The 18,328-nt window shown below is 42.6% G+C and overlaps 1 protein-coding gene across 8 annotated transcripts in view; it reads right to left on the bottom strand.

Annotated features, from left to right (window-relative positions):
- The window catches only part of herc2 (HECT and RLD domain containing E3 ubiquitin protein ligase 2), a 255,191-nt gene that overhangs the window by 199,138 nt on the left and 37,725 nt on the right, over positions 1–18,328 (bottom strand). For 6 of the 8 annotated variants that reach the window (XM_041199292.1, XM_041199293.1, XM_041199297.1 and 3 more), the window contains exons 4-7: positions 15,980–16,199; positions 8,466–8,566; positions 8,198–8,354; positions 7,984–8,094 (exon numbers count right to left, since the gene is read on the bottom strand). In XM_041199292.1, coding sequence (XP_041055226.1) covers positions 7,984–8,094; positions 8,198–8,354; positions 8,466–8,566; positions 15,980–16,199 — 589 coding nt within the window. The remainder of the gene's footprint in view (positions 1–7,983; positions 8,095–8,197; positions 8,355–8,465; positions 8,567–15,979; positions 16,200–18,328) is intronic. The other 2 variants (XM_041199296.1, XM_041199299.1) reach the window with 1 other exon arrangement.

Genomic DNA, 18,328 nt, shown 5'->3' with positions numbered 1-18,328 from the left:
TACCCTGGGGACACAAGTTCAAATCTCACCATGGCAGCTGGTAATAAATCTAGAATATAAAGCTAGTCTCAATGGTGATAATGCCAACTAACATCGATTGTTGTAAAAACCCACCTGGCTCACTAATGTCCTTTAGGGAAGGAAATCTGCCATCCATACCCAGTCTGGGCCTACCCATGTGATTCCAGACACAAAGCAATGTGGTTGACTCTTAACTGTCCTCCGAAATTGCCTAGCAAGCCACTCAGTTGTACCAAAGCAGTACAGAAAGGGGTGGCAATGGCTTAGCGGTATTGTCGCTAGACTAGTAATCCAGAGGCCCAGGGTAAAGCTCTGCTTTCAAAATCCCGCCACAGCAGATGGTGGAATTTGAATTCAATAAAAATCTGGAATTAAAAGTCTATTGAAGACCATTGCGATTGTTGTAAAAACTCATCTGGTTCCCTAATGTCCTTTCGGGAAGGAAATCTGCTGTCTTTACTTGGTCTGGCTCCAGACTCTTAAATGCCTTCTGAACGGGATGGACAATAAATGCTGGCCGAGCCAGCAATGCCCACGTCCAATTAATTAAAAAAAGTAATAAAACCGGATCAACCACGTGGTATCAACTTAGTCACTGGAAATGATAACAGGAACACTGTCAACCTGCAACATCTTCCTTACTAAAATCTGGAGCCTGTGCCAAAATTGGGAGAGGTGTCTCACAGACTAGTCAAGTAATAGCTGGCCTTGTCAGCAATGCTCACATCTCAATAAAAAAGAACACCCGGGTTCTAACTTAAATTAGTAGTTGCATGATTATCTAAACTATGGTGTACTGAATCTGACTTTAATTGTAAAACAGAAACATTGTCATTACATTAGTGCTATGTAAAAACTTCTTCAATAAAGGTCTTTATGTCCACTGTACAAAGTTTCCAGTGTCATAGGAACACAAGCAGGCCATTCAGCCTTCTAGCCTATTCCAACTTTCAATGAGATCATGGTTAGTCTGTATCCTAACTCCATCCATCCGGTTCAGCTCCATTTCCCTTAATACCTTTGGTTAGCAAAAACCTATCAATCACAGGTTTAAAATTATTAATCGAGCTAGCTTCGACTACTTTCTCTAAGAGAGAATTCACCATTTCTACCACTCTTTGCACAAAGACGTGTTTCCTAACTTCTGTCCTAAATAGCTGAAATCTATTAGGTTCAATACATATAAATCATTCTAGCTCTCTCGAACCAGCTCAAATTTCTTGAGGTTCTCAGTCACTCAGCCATTAATTATAGATTCTAGTAACTAATTATTATGGGCTTGTAAAAATCTTTAGTTGCCTATATTGACTTAATACATCAGAGCTGTCAATACCGAAGTGTCAGGAGTGGCATTTACGTCAGTGTCACCAGGAAGCAGATTCAAAGCGATACAGGCTTGTGAGAAGTCAAAAGGTCCAAAGAGAAAACTGAAGGTCTGTAACTCTTTGCTATGGGCATGTGAAGCAGTGGTGTACTGTTGACGGCTGAGTTGGTGAGAGAGCGTGCATGGGGAAAAGCTCGAATGCACGTGGTGATCCGGGGAGAGGAACATCAGAAAGTGAGTTCGTAATCCTGGAGGTGGATCCTTGTGGAAGGCATCCGAGAGAAAGCATCGGTTTGGAAGATTGCAAAGCGAGCTTTTAGACAGCAGAGATTGGAAACCCTCATGTGAAAGAGAGAGTTCAGTGAGACTGGTTGGCTCACTGTGTAACAAGCGTCTGGGGCCAGATGAGGAGAGATTCATAGCAGCTGTTTGGGGTGGCATTTGTCACTTGGTTTCAGAGTCTGCTGTGCCTGACCACTGGTCACCGATTGGTTTACACGGACTGTGTAATTATTATGGACATTAGAGTATAAGATAACTTTTGTAACTTGTGTTATCCTTACAAATCTGTATGTATCTGTAAAGGTATAGTTGTGGGTGAAGGAGTAACGTAATCTTGTGCATCTTTTCTTGTTTAATAAATATTTCATTGTTTTGTTAAAATTCATCAGGTGACGCATGATGAATTTCAGTAGCCAGTCCCCACTTATCTAAACAAAAAATAAAATTTAGGATCTATCAAGGCGGGTTCCACCCTGGGATCAGACTTGTCCAGTGGTAACATCAGCTGGGATCATAACAACAACTTGCATTTATATGACACCCTAAAAGTAGAACACTCCCCAAGGCTCTTCATAGGAGAGCATGGCAAAAAATAGATGCCAGGCCAAAGCAGAGAGAAGAAGGGCTGATCCATAACTTGGTCGAAGTAGTACAAAAAGCAGCCAAAAAAGCTAACTAGAATATCAGGCTTCATCATAAAATTAATGAAATACTATTGCAATTATACAAGGGGGTGAGTCAGGCCTCATTTGGAATATTGTGAACTATTTTGGGTGCTCCACTGTCATGAAAGTATAATACTTTTTATAATATTATTGTGATTTATTGTAAAGTAGGTTTATGGTTGGGGGGGGGGGTGCTTTCTGTATGTGTGAGATTTAATTAAATTTTGTAATCAAGCAGCATGCAAGTTGGAGTTATCAAAAGACAGTGTAGAAGTGCCTTTAAAATGCTAAGTAGGTAAACATGGCCCAGGTCTTAGCACGTAAGATTGTGACAGGAATTTTCTTTTTTTTTTTAGGTAAGTCCAGAGGCGTTTGAATTTCAAAGAGGTTCATTAGAATATTGGCAACTTGAAAAGATTTATATTAGGAGCATCTGTAACCTCATGGCCCAGCATATCCCCCACTCTACAATTACCATCAAGCCAGGGAATCAACCCTGGTTCAATGAAGAGTGCAGGGGGGCACACCAGGAGGAGCACCAGGCATAACTAAAAATGAGATGCCAACCTGGTGAAGCAACAACACAGGATGGACTTGCATGCCAAACAGCAAAAGCAGCAAGTGACAGACAGAGCTAAGCGATCCCATAACCAACTGATCAGATCGAAGTTCTGCAGTCCTGCCATATCCAGTTGTGAATGGTGGTGGACAATTGAACAAATCACTGGAGGAGGAGGCTCCACAAATATCCCCATCCTCAATGATGGAGGAGCCCAGCACATCATTGCAAAAGATAAGGCTCAAGCATTAGCTTCAATTTTCAGCCAGAATTGCTGAGTGGATGATCTGTCTCGACCTGCTCCAGAGGTCCCCAGCATCACAGATACCAGTCTTCAGCCAATGTGATTCACTCCACGTGATGTCAAGAAATGGCTGAAGGCATTGGATAGTGCAAAGGCTATGGGCCTGGAAAATATTCCAGCAATAGTATTGAAGGCTTGTGCTCCAGAACTTGCCACGCCCCTAGCCAAGCTGTTCCAGTAACCATAATGGCATCTACTTGGCTATGTTGAAAACTGCCCACATATGTCCTGTACACAAAAAGGACAAATCCAACCTGGCCAATTACTACCCCATCAGTCTACTCTCCATCATCAGTGAAGTAAAGGAAAAGGTCATCAACAGTGCTATCAAGTGGCACTTGCTTAGCAATAACCTGCTCAATGATGCCCAGTTTGGGTTCCACCAGGCCCACTCAGTTCCTGACCACTTTACAGCCTTGGTTCATACATGGACAAACGAGCTGAACTCCGAGGTGAGGTGAGAGTGACTGCCCTTGACATCAAGGCAGCATTTGACCGAGTGTGGCATCAAGGACAGCTTGCAAAACTGGAGCCCATGGGAATCGGGGGAAACTCTCTGCTGGTTGGAGTCACACCTAGCACAAAGGAAGATGGCTGTGGATGTTGGAGGTCAGTCATCTCAGCTCCAGGACATCACTGCAGGACTTCCTCAGGTTAGTGTCCTCGACCCAAACATCTTCAGCTGCTTCAACAACGACCTTCCTTCCATCATAAGGTCAAAAGTGGGGATGTTAGCTGATGATTGCACAATGTTCAGCACCATTCGTGACTCCTCAAATACCGAAGCAGCCCATGACCAAATGCAGCAAGACCTGAACAATATCCAGGCTTGGGCTGACAAATAGCAGTAGCATCACACAAGTGTCAGGCAATGCCCATCTCCAACAAGAGAGAATTCAACCATCGCCCCTTAATGTTCAATGGCATTACCATCACTGAAACCCCCATTACAACATCCCGGGGGTTACCATTTACTAGGAACTAAACTGGAGGTCAGAGTCTAGGAATCGTGAAACAAGTAATCCACCTCCTGACTCCCCAAAGCCTGTCCACCATCTGCAAGGCGCAGCCAGGAGTGTAATAGAAAACTCCCCACTTGCCTGGATGAGTGCAGCTCCCACAACACTCAAGAAGCTTGACACCGTCCAGGACAAAGCAGCCTGCTTGATTGGCACTACATCGACAAACATTCACTTCCTCCACCACCAATGCACAATGGCAGCAGTGTGTACCATCTACAAGATGCACTGCAGGAATTCACCAAGGCTCCTTCAACAGCACCTTCCAAACCCACGACCACTAATATCTAGAAGGACAAGGGCAGCAGATAGGTGAGAACAGGCTCAATGGGCTGAAGGGCCTCTGCTGCACTGTGATGCTGTGGAACACCAACACCTAGAAGGTCCCCTCCAAGGTCACTCACTTACATCCTCTGTATTGGAGAGACCGAATGCAGACTGGGTGACCGTTTTGCGGAGCACCTTCGGTCTGTCCACAAACATGACCAGACCTTCCTGTCGCTTGCCATTTCAACACACCACCCTGCTCTGATGCCCACATGTCCGTTCTTGGCCTGTTGTAATGTTCCAGTGAAGCTCAACGCAAACTGGAAGGACAGCACCTCATCTTCCGATTAGGCACTTTACAGCCTTCCGGACTTAACAATGAGTTCAACAACTTCAGATCATGAACTCTCTCCTCCATCCTCACCTCTTTTTGATCCCCTTTTTCCAAATATTTATTTTTTAATTTTTGTATATATTTCCCACCCCCCCCCCATTTCTATTATTATCTTTTAAATTTATTTTCATTTATTGTTTTATCCCCACCTTTTAGCCAATTTTGATCTTTTCTCCCACACCGTCCCCTCCGCCCACCCCACCCCCACTAGGGCTATCTGTCACTTGCTCATCCTGCTTTCTACTCTTAATGTCACTATTAGCACCTCCTTTAGCCAGTATCGCCACCCCTTTGACCTTTTGTTTATGACATCTTTCACAATCTCTCATTTGCCTCCACCTATCACTGGCCTTCTATCCAGCTTCACCTGTCCCACCCCCACTTTAAGTGAAGTATATACTTCACCACATTTTTCTTCTCTTTAGTTCTAAAGAAGTGTCATACGGACTCGAAATGTTAACTTTGTCTTTCTCTCCACTGATGCTGTCAGACCTGAGTTTTCCCAGCAATTTTTGTTTTTGTTTCAAGTCACTCACCAACCTGACTTGGAAATATATCACTGTTCCTTCACTGTCATTGGGTCGAAATCCTGGAACTCCCTTCCTAACAGCATTGTGGGTGTACCTACACCACATGGACTGCAGCGGTTCAAGAAAGCAGCTCAACACCACCTTCTCAAGGGCAACTAGGGATGGTCAATAAATGCTGGCCCAGTCAGCGAAGCCCACATCCCACGAATGAATTAAATTTTAAAAAAATAGGTAGGGGATGACTCTTCCTTCTGGCAAGAAAATCCAGAACAAGGGACTAGAAAGGGAAATCACAGAAAAAAATAAAAAGGAACAACTCTCATTTATATAGCATTGTTCACAACCTCAGGATGTTGCAAAGCACAGCTGAGTAAGTACTTGCAAATTAGAATCCCTTTTGTAAGTAGAAAACACAGCAACCACTGCAAGTTCCCAATCAACAGCAATGTTATAATGACCACAATCTGTTTTTAATGTTGACTGAGGGATAAATATTGGCCAGGACAGAGAGAATTCCTGTGTTCTTTTTCCAATCGTGCCATGAGATCTTTTACACCCACCTGACGTGGTTTAACATATCATCTGCAAGATAGAACCTCTGACAGTGCAAACTCCATCAGTACCTTGCTGTAGTGTCGGTAAAGATTATGTGCTTGAGTCTTTGGAGTGGGGCGTGTAAACACAAGCTCTTACAAAGTAGTGAGAGTGCTACCACAGAGAAGGATGACACCCAAGGTCAAAAGAATATGGAATGAATCACCCCAGGAGGCCACAGGCACAGAATTAATTGATGGGTTTAAAAGGAATGAAAAAAGGAAAGATTTGCATTTATATAGTACTTTTCACAACCGCCAGTAATCTCATAGTGCTTTACAACCAATGAATTACTTTTTGAAGCATGTCAATGTTGTAATGAGGAAAACATGGCAGTCAATTTGTACACATCAAACACCTACATGTGATAATGACCATAAATCTATTTTTGTGATGCTAATTGAAAGATAAATATTGACCAGAACACTGGGGACAACTCAAAAATCAAAATGCTATAGATGCTGGAACCCTAGAATAAAAACAGATGTTAGGAATGCCTGGAAGGTCCAGCAACAATTGTGGTGAGATGAACAGAGTTAACTCCCGTGCTCTACTTCAAAATAGGGCTATGGGATTTGTTACATCCAACCAAGCGGGCTGATAGAACTTGCACCATATTGTCACAATGTCACAAAAATGGGCTGCACCCAATGAATCAGTGTTTTTTTTTTACCCAAACACAGCATTTATTAGAAAGATCAAGTTTAATAAAACAACTTCAACAGTCAGTCTGGGGTGGAAATTGAACCTTGCTGCACCCATTTTACGCACCAAAAACAGGCACAATGGAGGGCCAATTTTGGGAAGCAACATCCAGCCGATGAACCAAGGGTACAGGTGCTGCCATATGAGCGTAGAGAGGCCCCCTTACACATGTAAGTGAGGGTACTAAAGCTCACTGCAGAGCCCTGCACATTAAATTGGCAAGCAATGAGTGGAGCAGGTTTCCAGTATTGAAGATCAATCTCCAGGACACTGTACAACCCTGGAGAAAAATCAATGGGACATTAAAAAACGATTGTTTTTTTGTCATTTTCTTTGAACATTTCTCTTTATCAGATGTAAAAAATATTGGAAATGGTAAAAAAAAACTGTTTGGCTGACAGTTAATCATCATCCAATTGGGTAGAGTCCTTTTGCTTTCCAATTGGCATGGAAAGACAGTACATCACAAGGATGGATGTGTTGACTGACTAATGGCAGGACCATGGGGGCAAGTCATGTGGTGAAACCTCCAGGAATACCATTTAATCACAGTTAGCAAACCTAGTGTATGACTAAATTTAACTGTGTAACTGTCATCTTGTGTGTTTAAGTTTTCTTTTCTTTTGCTAATAGATGTTTTACTTTAATATTTAAAATCTTCAAAAGTGGCAGTGGAATCTTTACTTCTGATTTCAGTACACATACCTTCTAGTGATAAATACAAATTGAAGAATCGTTGCAATAGTCTGACCAAATTTCCCTTTGGGATTTGGTTAGCAAGGCAAATACCACATGTCTTACCATAACACTAGCTTCAAGCCTACTCTGCTCAGGATTCTTGAGTGATGACTATGGCCTAAGCAGCAAGCACCATTAAAAACCCATTAAAAAACACTGCTGTTGGTCCAGGAGCATGAGCATCAACCATGATCATTTCCATGCCCCAGAACTCGCCTGAGGTCTACTGCCAGCAAGGCAGATGGTTCGAAATTGCAATATTGGCAATGTGTAAGTGACAGGTGCTGACAGTTCTCCCAGATTATTAAAACCCGCAGGCCTCCCAGTCATGTTGCAAGCTGTATTAGTTATGCACACAAATAGGGGCCATAACAAATTTTTAGAGTCTCGTCATTTTATATGTATCAACAGATGGAACAAACTAGGATATTGTCAGGCCACGCCTCAAATTAACTTGACACCTTCCTTCCCACTTCATTATTAAGGCAGTATTATGTCATGAACTGCTTGGAAATAAAATGTTAGTTACAACATTCTGTAAGGTGACTTAGACAAACAATACGCAATTTTGTATTCCTTACCTCAGTGTTCCCCTTTGTACTGCCAGTTCTAGAAGTATTGCAAGGGCCAAGTGCTGGTCTTGAAGTGGAATGTTCCCTGACCCCTTAGAGCTTGGTGCTCCATGAAGATCACTGCAGAACATCAGAATTTTAAGCCAAGTACTCAGTACCACAAAAATTAATTTCCTTTCTAGTCAAAATATCAAATTTAGCTTTCCCATGAATACCAACTTACCCTGTAACAACCGACCTGAGAAATTTTGTTGCTCTCTCTACAACTTCAAGCCACACGCTGGATACTGTGCCTTCGTCAAACAATGATGCTTCTGGAAGAGAACGAAGTGCATCAAGAGATTCCTGCAGTAATTCACTGCACAGGTCTGCATCTTCACCTTAAAAATCAAAAGACAAAGAAAAATGTGCTCAGAGCTCATTATAAAAAAGGCAAAATCTGCGTTTAGCCCTAAAAGGCTGCTCTACAATGTCATGCAGCATTGCCTTACCTGATCTCCAAGCTCTGCGAAGGAATGCAAAAGCAAATGAAAGTGCAGCTCTGGATCCAACTCTGGCAAGTCCTTCAACACCTTTCCCAACGGGCCTAGAACTAATATTTTTTACAAGTTGAAATGACAAGTAGCAACACGCATGAAAACTTTTAAATGTTTGAACAGAAGCAGAATAAGGTATTTTTTTCTTCAATTGCCTCCTAAGTGCACCTGCTTTTGATGGGGGTATAGCTCTATGGTTGTCAATGGTGCCACCTTAAATAGCAGCTGGCCTCCATTATTTTAAAAAGGCCATTCATCACATGCAAACCTAGTTGGAGTAACAGCAGGCCATTGATGGTGGATAGCTACACTAACAAACCTGACGCTGTTTTCATCTGAAACTCCCCACGCTCCATGGCCACTTTTCATCAATCACTTGATAGCAATCAGGGAAGGAATCCTGGCTAATGTATAACCTTAAGGCGGTGAGGTCAACTGTTACATCTCAAATTATGTCAAATACACAGATTGAAAAACTGAACATGGATCCTTTAATTCTGTAAAACCTAGCACTACATTAGGCAGAGGGAGAGGTTTTAATATGCATAAATCAGGTTAGTTGGGCAAAAATAGTTATTTTATTGGGTTTAGTTCATTTCATTACTCTGTTTAACTCAATTTTTTTTCAAAATTTTACTTTTAATTTTCTTCTATTTTGTTCTTACTCAAATATTGTAACTGTTTCACTAAAACTGTTTCACGAAGGAAACATGCCATCCTGGCGTATGTTTCGGTCTCACCTCAATATAGTTGACTCTGAGCTATCCTTTAACGTGGCCTAGCAAGACACTCAGTTGTTATAAACAAGTCAATAAGGGTTGAGCAATGACTGTAAGTCTTACTAATGATTTCTGCTTCCCAAGAAAGAATTTTTACAAAATGTACATGCAAATTTGAATTAAGAATGCAACATCTTACTATTCCCTTTTCTGAAACATCTTGAAACTTTCAATTACATTTGTGTAAGAACTCTCAAAAAGTCACCATAATGCACACTGAATATTAACAAATAATTTTTTTAAAATCTAGAGATCTTCTTTAACTGATGGTACTAGTCCAAAGAATTCCAGTCCTACTCCACCTCAGTGGAAGGCAATGGAAGGTGCAATGTGCACCTGCCTTTGCAATTAATGTTTGGCAAATTCAGCTCATAAATGCTGACATGCAGAAGGCTATTTGGCTGTTTTCAGCCGTACAGACATTTCAACCATTAGGAAGGTGAAAGAGGTCAAAAGGCAATTGGATAGACCTTGACATTGTGCAATGGCATAAAACAGGCAATAAGAGATTCAGCAGCCCATTTTAGAACTCTCTCAATTTTAAGTTCCAGTGAAATTTTAAATTGAAATTGAAATTTTATTTCCAATGGAAATTGAAGTTTACACCCAAAATTTAAAAATGACCCCCAACATGTACAAGGTAGGCAGCATGCACTGGTTTTTTTTCTAGTATGAAACAAAGGTCAAGTATCAAAAGAGAATAGTGAAAAACAATCCCACTCCAAATGCCTCACTGATCCCTCTTATGTGTAGGCCCTCTTATGTGTAAGCTGCAATAAAAGTGAAATTAAAAATATAATTCGAAAAAAACCTTCATTTATACAGCATCTTCAAAGTACAAAATCAATGGATGAAAAGCCAAAGAAATACTACAGTCAGGGAGGAAGACGAACTCACTGTCAGGGAAACAGAGTTTGCAGCAGCTTAAATCTTCCCAATATATAACTGGGAGAAACTCTGACTTGTCAATTACTGGATATTAGAAAGAGACAGTAAAGAGAACAATTGCGGTAGTGGAAGGATAGAGCTGGGTGCTGTCAACATACAGGTGAAAGCTGACACCATGTCTGCAGGTGATGTCCTCATGGGGCAGCATATAGATGAGGAAGGGGAGTGAGGGAATGATAGATACTTAGGGAACTCCAAGCAGTAATGATGCAAGATTGGGAAGAGGAGCCATGATGTGCTGGTTGCACTCAGATAGCTAAGAATGAAACCAACTAGGGCAGTCCTATTAGGGGAAAAGAGAGCGCTGGTGAGAAGTGACTGAAGCATTCTGGGAGAAGTCACAGCACACACCGCGACTCAGGAGGGAATCGAGGAAAAGGACTCTTGCATTCAACAGGAGGAAGGGCATCCAACAGAGGACGCTGGTGAGATGTGACTGAAGCATTCTGGGAGAAATCATCGCAGCCACCACGACTCAGGAGGGAATCGAGGAGGACCCACTGTCAAAGAACGGAATAGCCCCAAACATTACATTGCTGTAGTGTTTCCATCCCTCCCTCCTTCTCAAACCTAAAAAAAAACGAGAGAGAGGAAGAGGCAGTGCGTTCAGGAGTGCACCAGACCTGCGAGGGACACTCTTATGAAAGTGGATTTTAAAGAAAAGGCAGCTGATTGGTGAGTAAATCCTGGGAGCAGACTCGGAGAGAGGAGCACTGGAGCGGTGAGCATAAACCTAGCTTACCTCGGGGATTCGCGGCCTTGTCTCCAGGGAGCAGACTCGGAGGGAGGAGCACCGGAGCGGTGAATATAAATCTAGCTTACCTTGGGGATTCGCGGCCTTGTCTCCAGGGAGCAGACCCGGAGGAAGGGGCACCAGAGCGGTGAGTATAAATCTAGCTTACCTCCGGGATTTGTGGCCTTGTCTATAGGGAGCAGACTCGGAGGGAGGAGCACCGGAGCGGTGACCTCGGGGCACAGAGTAACTGAAGCCAAAACTGAAAAAGTGACGTGACAGGAAAGCTGTGACCTGATTGGTTAGTAGGAAATCTGCACCAAATTTGAAAAAAACACTGCAAAACTAATTAATAAATTAATTATCTAAGTAGAGATGGCTGGGCAGGTGATGTGTTGTAGCTGTATGATATGGGAGCTGGCAGATCCCATTGCGAGCCGCAGTGACCATATCTGCAGCAAGTGTTGGCTGCTGGAGGAACTCCGGCTTAGAATTAATGAGCTGGAGACCGAGCTCCGGAAGCTGCAGCACATCCGGGAGGGGCAGAGTTACCTGGACGCTTTGTATCAGGAGGCGGTCACACTCGGTAGATTAAGTACCTCAAATTCGATCAGTGGTCAGGGTCAACAGCATGTGAGTGCAAGTGAGGCACGTAGAGGGATCCTGTGTTCAGGAACAGAGGAGCCTCAGCTCTTGATCTTGTCCAACAGGTACGAGGTACTTGCTCCCTGTGTGATGAGGAAGAGGGCTGTAGGGAGGATGAGCCAGCTGACTACAGCACCGTGGCACAGGAGGCCATTCAAGAGGGGGGAGCGAAAAGACAAGTGGTAGTTGTAGGGGATTCTATAATTAGGGGAATTGATAGCATCCTTTGTAAGCAGGATTGAGAGTCCCACATGGTATGTTGCCTGCCCGGTGCCAGGGTGAGGGACATCTCTGGCCGGCTTGAAAGGATATTGGAGAGGGAGGGGGAAGATCCAGTTGTTGTGGTCCACGTCGGGACAAATAACATAGGTAAGACTAGGAAAGAGGACCTGTTTGGGGATTATCAGGAACTAGGAAATAAATTAAAGAACAAGTCCACATGGGTTATAATCTCCGGATTATTACCCAAGCCACGTGCAAATTGGCATAGGGACGCAAGAATAAGGGAAGTAAACACGTGGCTAAAGGAGTGGTGCGGGAAAGAGGGGTTCCATTTCGTGGGGCACTGGCATCAGTATTGGAACAGGAGGGATCTGTACCCTTGGGACGGTCTCCACCTGAACCGAGCTGGGACCAATGTTCGTGCGAAAAGGGTAAATAGGGTGGTCAATAGGACTTTAAACTAGAGGGGGGGAGGACTCCAAGAAATACAACTAATGGGAAACAAAGCAGCAGGTTAGCATGTGGAGGGGTGGATTCAACATCATAGAAAATTATGAAAAAACTGAAAAGGAGAGCCCAGGAGAGGCTATTAAAGTCTCCAGAACACAAAATAGGACAGAGCATTTGGAAAGGGCTAGGAATCTAACTTCAAGCACATCAGATAAAGGGACGACAATGAGAAAGGGGATGGGAAATACAGGATTGAAGGTGTTGTATCTGAATGCATACAGTATACGAAATAAGGTAAATGAGCTTGTGGCGCAGATTGAAATTGGCAGGTATGATGCGTTGGGCATCACGGAGACACGGCTGCAAGGGGATCAGGACTGGGAGCTAAATATCCAAGGATATACATCCGATGGAAAAGATAGGCAGGTTGGCAGAGGGGGTGGGGTTGATTTGTTAGTAAGAAATGAAATTAAATCGATAGCAAGAAATGATGTAGAATCAGATGATGTAGAATCTGTGTGGGTAGAGTTGAGGAACCACAAAGGTAAAAAAACCAAAATGGGACTTATGTACAGGCCTCCGAACAGTAGTCAGGATATGGGGCACAAGATACACCAGGAGATAGAAAAGGCGTGTAAGAAAGGCAAGGTTACAGTGATCATGGGGGATTTCAATATGCAGAAAAACTGGGAAAATCAGGTTGGTAGTGGAGCCCAAGAAAAGGAATTTGTGGAATGTCTACAAGATGGCTTTTTGGAGTAGCTTGTGGTGGAGCCCACTAGGGAACAGGCAATTCGAGATTTAGTGATGTGGAATGAGGCAGATTTGATAAGGGAGCTTAAGGTGAATGAACCTTTAGGAGGAAGTGACCATAATATGATAGAATTTACCCTGCAATTTGAGAGGAAAAAGCTGGAATCAGGTGTAACAGTATTACAGCTGAATAAAGGCAACTACAGAGGCATGAGGGAGGAGCTGGCCAGAATTGACTGGGAGATGAGCCTAGCAGGTAAGACAGTCAAACAGCAATGGCAGGAGTTTCTGGGAGTAATTTGGGAGACACAGCAAAAATTCATCCCTAGGAATAAGAAGCATACTAAAGGGAGGACGAGGCAACCATGGCTGACAAGGGAAGTCTGGGACAGCATAAAAGCTAAAGAAAAAGCATACAAAGCAGCAAAGAGCAGTGGGAAATCAGGGGATTGGGAAGCCTACAAAGACCAACAGAGGACAACTAAAAAAGAAATAAGGAAGGAGAAGATTAAATATGAGTGTAAACTAACCAGTAATATAAAAGAAGATTGCAAGAGTTTTTTTTAGATATATAAAGGGTAAGAGAGAGGTAAAAGTGGACATTGGGCTTCTGGAAAATGACCCTGGAGAAGTAGTTGTGGGGAACAAAGACGTGGCAGTGGAACTGAATAGATACTTTGCGTCAGTCTTCACAGTAGAAGACTCGAGAGAGTTGGGGGGGCAGAGGTGAGTGCGGTGGCTATTATCAAGGAGAAGGTGCTAGGAAAACTGAAAGGTCTGAAGGTGGATAAATCAGCTGGACCAGATGTATTATACCCCAGAGTTCTGAAGGAGATAGCTGAAGAGATAGTGGAGGCGTTAGTGGTGATCTTTCAGGAATCACTGGAGTCAGGGAGGGTCCCAGAGGACTGGAAAATCACTAATGTAACCCCCCTGTTTAAGAAGGGAGTGAGGCAAAAGACGGGAAGTTACAGGCCGATTAGCCTGACCTCAGTCGTTGGTAAGATTTTAGAGTCCATTATTAAGGATGAGATTTCAGAATACTTGGAAGTGTATGGTAAAATAGGGCAAAGTCAGCATGGTTTCATCAAGGGGAGGTCATGCCTGACAAATCTGTTAGAATTCTTTGAGGAAGTAACGAGTAGGTTAGACAAAGGAGAGCCAATGATGTTATCTACTTGGACTTCCAGAAGGCCTTTGACAAGGTGCCGCACAGGAGGCTGCTCAGTAAGATAAGAGCCCATGGTGTTAGAGGCAAGGTACTAGCATGGATAGAAGAATGGCTGTCTGGCAGGAGGCAGAGAGTGGGGATAAGGGGGTCCTTCTCAGGATGGCGGCTGGTGATTAGTGGAGTTCCGCAGGAGTCAGTGTTGGGACCACAACTTTTCACTTTATACATTAATGATCTAGATGAAGGAACTGAAGGCATCCTGGCTAAGTTTGCAGATGATACAAAGATAGGTGGAGGGACAGTAGTATTGAGGAGGTGGGGAGGCTGCAGAAGGATTTGGACAGGTTAGGAGAATTGGCAAAGAAGTGGCAGATGGAATACAACGTGGGCAAATGTGAGGTCATGCACTTTGGTAGGAAGAATAGAGACATGGACTATTTTCTAAATGGGGAGAGAATTCAGAAATCTGGAGTGCAAATGGACTTGGGAGTCCTAGTCCAGGATTCTCTTAAGGTTAACTTGCAGGTTGAGTTGGTAGTTAGGAAGGCAAATGCAAGGTTGGCATTTATTTCGAGAGGACTAGAATATAAAAGCAGGGATGTGCTGCTGAGGCTTTATAAGATTCTGGTCAGACCACATTTAGAATATTGTGAGCAATTTTGGGCTCTGTATCTCAGGAAGGATGTGCTGGCCCTGGAGATGGTCCAGAGGAGGTTCACAAGAACGATCCCAGGAATGAAAGGCTTAACATATGAGGAACGTTTGAGGACTCTGGGTCTATACTCGATGGAGTTTAGAAGGATGAGGGGTGATCTGATTGAAACTTACAGAATACTGAAAGGCCTGGATAGAGTGGACGTGGGGAAGATGTTTCCATTAGTAGGAGAGACTAGGACTCGAGGGCACAGCCTCAGAGTAAAAGGAAGACCTTTTAGAACAGAGATGAGGAGAAACTTCTTTAGCCAGAGAGTGGTGAATCTATGGAATTCATTGCCACAGAAGGCTGTGGAGGCCAGGTCATTGAATGTATTTAAGACCGAGATACATAGGTTCTTGATTGGTAAGGGGATCAAAGGTTACGGGGAGAAGACGGGAGAATGGGGTTAAGAAACTTATCAGCCATGATTGAATGGCAGAGCAGACCTGATGGGCCGAATGGCCTAATTTCTGCTCCTATGTCTTATGGTCTTAAATGCATTGAGGAATGATGGTGGAGTTGATCACATCAATGGTTGCAGGCAGGTAATGGTGGAATAGTATGCCATGGTCAGTCACATTCTCATTTGTGACCCTGATTAGGAATGTTTCAGTGCTGGGCCATGGCTTGAAGCCTGATTGGAAAGATTCAAAGATGGAGTTACAGGAAGATGGGTGCACATGAGGCAACACATTCAAGGATTCAAGAGACGAAAGGGAGATTGGAGATGGTAAGATCCCTTGAAAGGACATAAGGGCCAAGAAGAAGGTGTTAACTACACTTTTGAAAGAGAGGGGTCAGTGCGGAAGGAGAGGGAATTATCGCTAACACCAACTCACATGGGACCCAGAATGGAAGAGAGATGGTCAGTAGTTTAAAGGGAACAGAGATGGGTCTCATGGACAAGGTTGGCTGGAAGACGGAGTAAGGGGAGATTGGAGAGAAACTAGAGAATGACATGGGTTCAGGGCCAGGGTGAGCAAGGGGGAAGTGGGATAGCAGCAGAAGCTGCTGAACAGATTGTCCCTTCTTTGTCAATAAGATTGAGACGGTGTTAGCCTTGAAATATACCTTTTCTTGTCAGCAACAGGCATTGGAACATTAACGCTCTTCCATTTAACATTTGTTTGTTCCAAGAGTACGCTTCTGCTCAGTGCAATAAAGTATCGTTCAAGGACTGCCAATCTCTGCTTAAGTCTTATCCCAGAGAGGGTTGTGGTTGCTGCTTGTGCAGCAATTGTCTGCTGCTCCTTCACAAGTACATGTAGACACTCTTTCAATTCACTCACATCTGCAATGAAAATTCAATCATAGTTATTACTTTCAAGGAATAAAAGAAAAATGGAGATCAATGGCTTCATTGTAAATAACTGGAGATTAGTATATCTTGTAAAATAAGATATTAACATACAGCATTTTCTCCTGCACCCTTCCCTACAGAAAGCTTTACCACTCAATACAGCCTTACATAGAGGAGAGTGAGACCGTAGATTCTTCCAACACCTTTTCTGTTTCGTGTTCATCTGACAGAAGGATGCCAATGATAAACCCAAGGCAGAATACTTCCTTCCCCCTCATTCCCTGCTCCCATGTGAAAACTTAACTGGTATATCCAATACACGTCATTCAAATAATTGACAGATAGATCCCTTCAAGCATATTTGGCACTTCTGAGCATCAGACAGTCCAAGGACACAAATCTTAATCCATAGGGCTCTGAAGTAGTATATTTTTCAGGGTAAATGGAAATACTTATTCAAAAAAGTAAAACAAAATGATTGTTTTACAAGAAGGTTGAAAACAATTTGTATTAATTTATCTTCCAAATAAGCATTTAAAACTAAAAATCAAACAAATATACTATATCATCATGCAAAACCATAATTAAAGTATTCCGCCATTTCCTTTCCCCTTCCAAACACTAACCAAGTATTGAAACACACACAAACAAACCAACCAACCATTGTGTCCCTTACAGGCATGTGTTCCCACTAACCACATACTAATTAGGAACCAATTCTCAAAAGCCCTTGCTTGCTGCACCCTGAAGTAACTTCCGTGGCTTGGCCTAAATAGCCAAGTGGTTATGGTACTGGGTTTGTAACTCTGAGATCAAGAGTTCAAATCTCACAATGGCAAACTATGAAACAATGTAACTTCATCTGAAACAGATGGAAACGGGTTTGTACTCGAAAGAGTTACAGATGCTGCCAGACCTGCAGGAGTTAGGAGGCTGGTAAAAAGACCTGAAGTAACTTCCGGCCTTGGCCTAAATAGCCAAGTGGTTATGGTACTGGGTTTGTAACCCTAAGATCAAGAGTTCAAATCTCACAATGGCAAACTATGAAACAATGTAACTTCATCTGAAACAGATGGAAACAGGTTTACTCAAAAGAGTATCAAGAGTTCAAATCTCACAATGGCAAACTATGAAACAATGTAACTTCATCTGAAACAGATGGAAATGGGTTTGTACTCAAAAGAGCTGAAGTAACTTCCGGCCTTGGCCTAAATAGCCAAGTGGTTATGGTACTGGGTTTGTAACCCCAAGATCAAGAGTTCAAATCTCACAATGGCAAACTATGAAACACTAACTTCATCTGAAACAGATGGAAAGGAGTTTGTACTCAAAAGAGTTACATCCTGAGAATGAATAATGAAAAGATATAAAAAAAAGAACTGAAGTAACTTCTGGCTTGGCCTAAATAGCCAAGTGGTTAAGGTACTGGGCTTGTAACCCCAAGATCAAGAGTTCAAATCTCACAATGGCAAACCATGAAACAATGTAACTGCATCTGAATAGGAACAGATGGAAATGTGTTTGTACTCGAAAGAGTTATTCTGACTATTAAGACACTTGCTGCAAAATGCTGAAGTAACTTCCCTGTTCTTTCCTGGGCCAGGACACAGCAACCCACCTGCCTGTTCTTTTTTTTGGCTGATGATAAATATTCTATCAAGTAAAGCATTTCTTCAAATATAAAATATGGAATAGTTAGAATAGGTTATATTAAATAAGTAAAAATTAAAATAAGTAGCAAATAGATACATATTATTTGAAGTATTTATTTTAGTTGTATATTGGGATAATAAAACAATTACATTTGAATTTCAGCATCACAATGGTGGAGAACTTTGAAATGAATGAAGTGAAGGAGAGCGACACGAATAAGAAAAATGAGGGGATTGAGAAAAAAGAAATTAAAAGACAGAAAACCAGAGGGATAGGAGAGAGAAAAGGGAAAGATAGAACAAATCGGAAAGTGAAAAATGGAGAAGGAAGAGAGGACAGAAAGAAATAAGATGAGAAAGATATGAGAGGGAGTATGGTAAGAAGAGGGGAGAGGACACAAAAAAAGAGGGAAACGAATGATAGACAAATTCCCTGAAATTGTCAGCAATCTGGGGCAAAGAAATGAA

This window comes from Carcharodon carcharias, chromosome 11 (genome assembly GCF_017639515.1).
Source record: "Carcharodon carcharias isolate sCarCar2 chromosome 11, sCarCar2.pri, whole genome shotgun sequence".
NCBI lineage: Eukaryota > Metazoa > Chordata > Chondrichthyes > Lamniformes > Lamnidae > Carcharodon > Carcharodon carcharias.
This window is presented reverse-complemented; position numbering and strand designations above follow the sequence as displayed.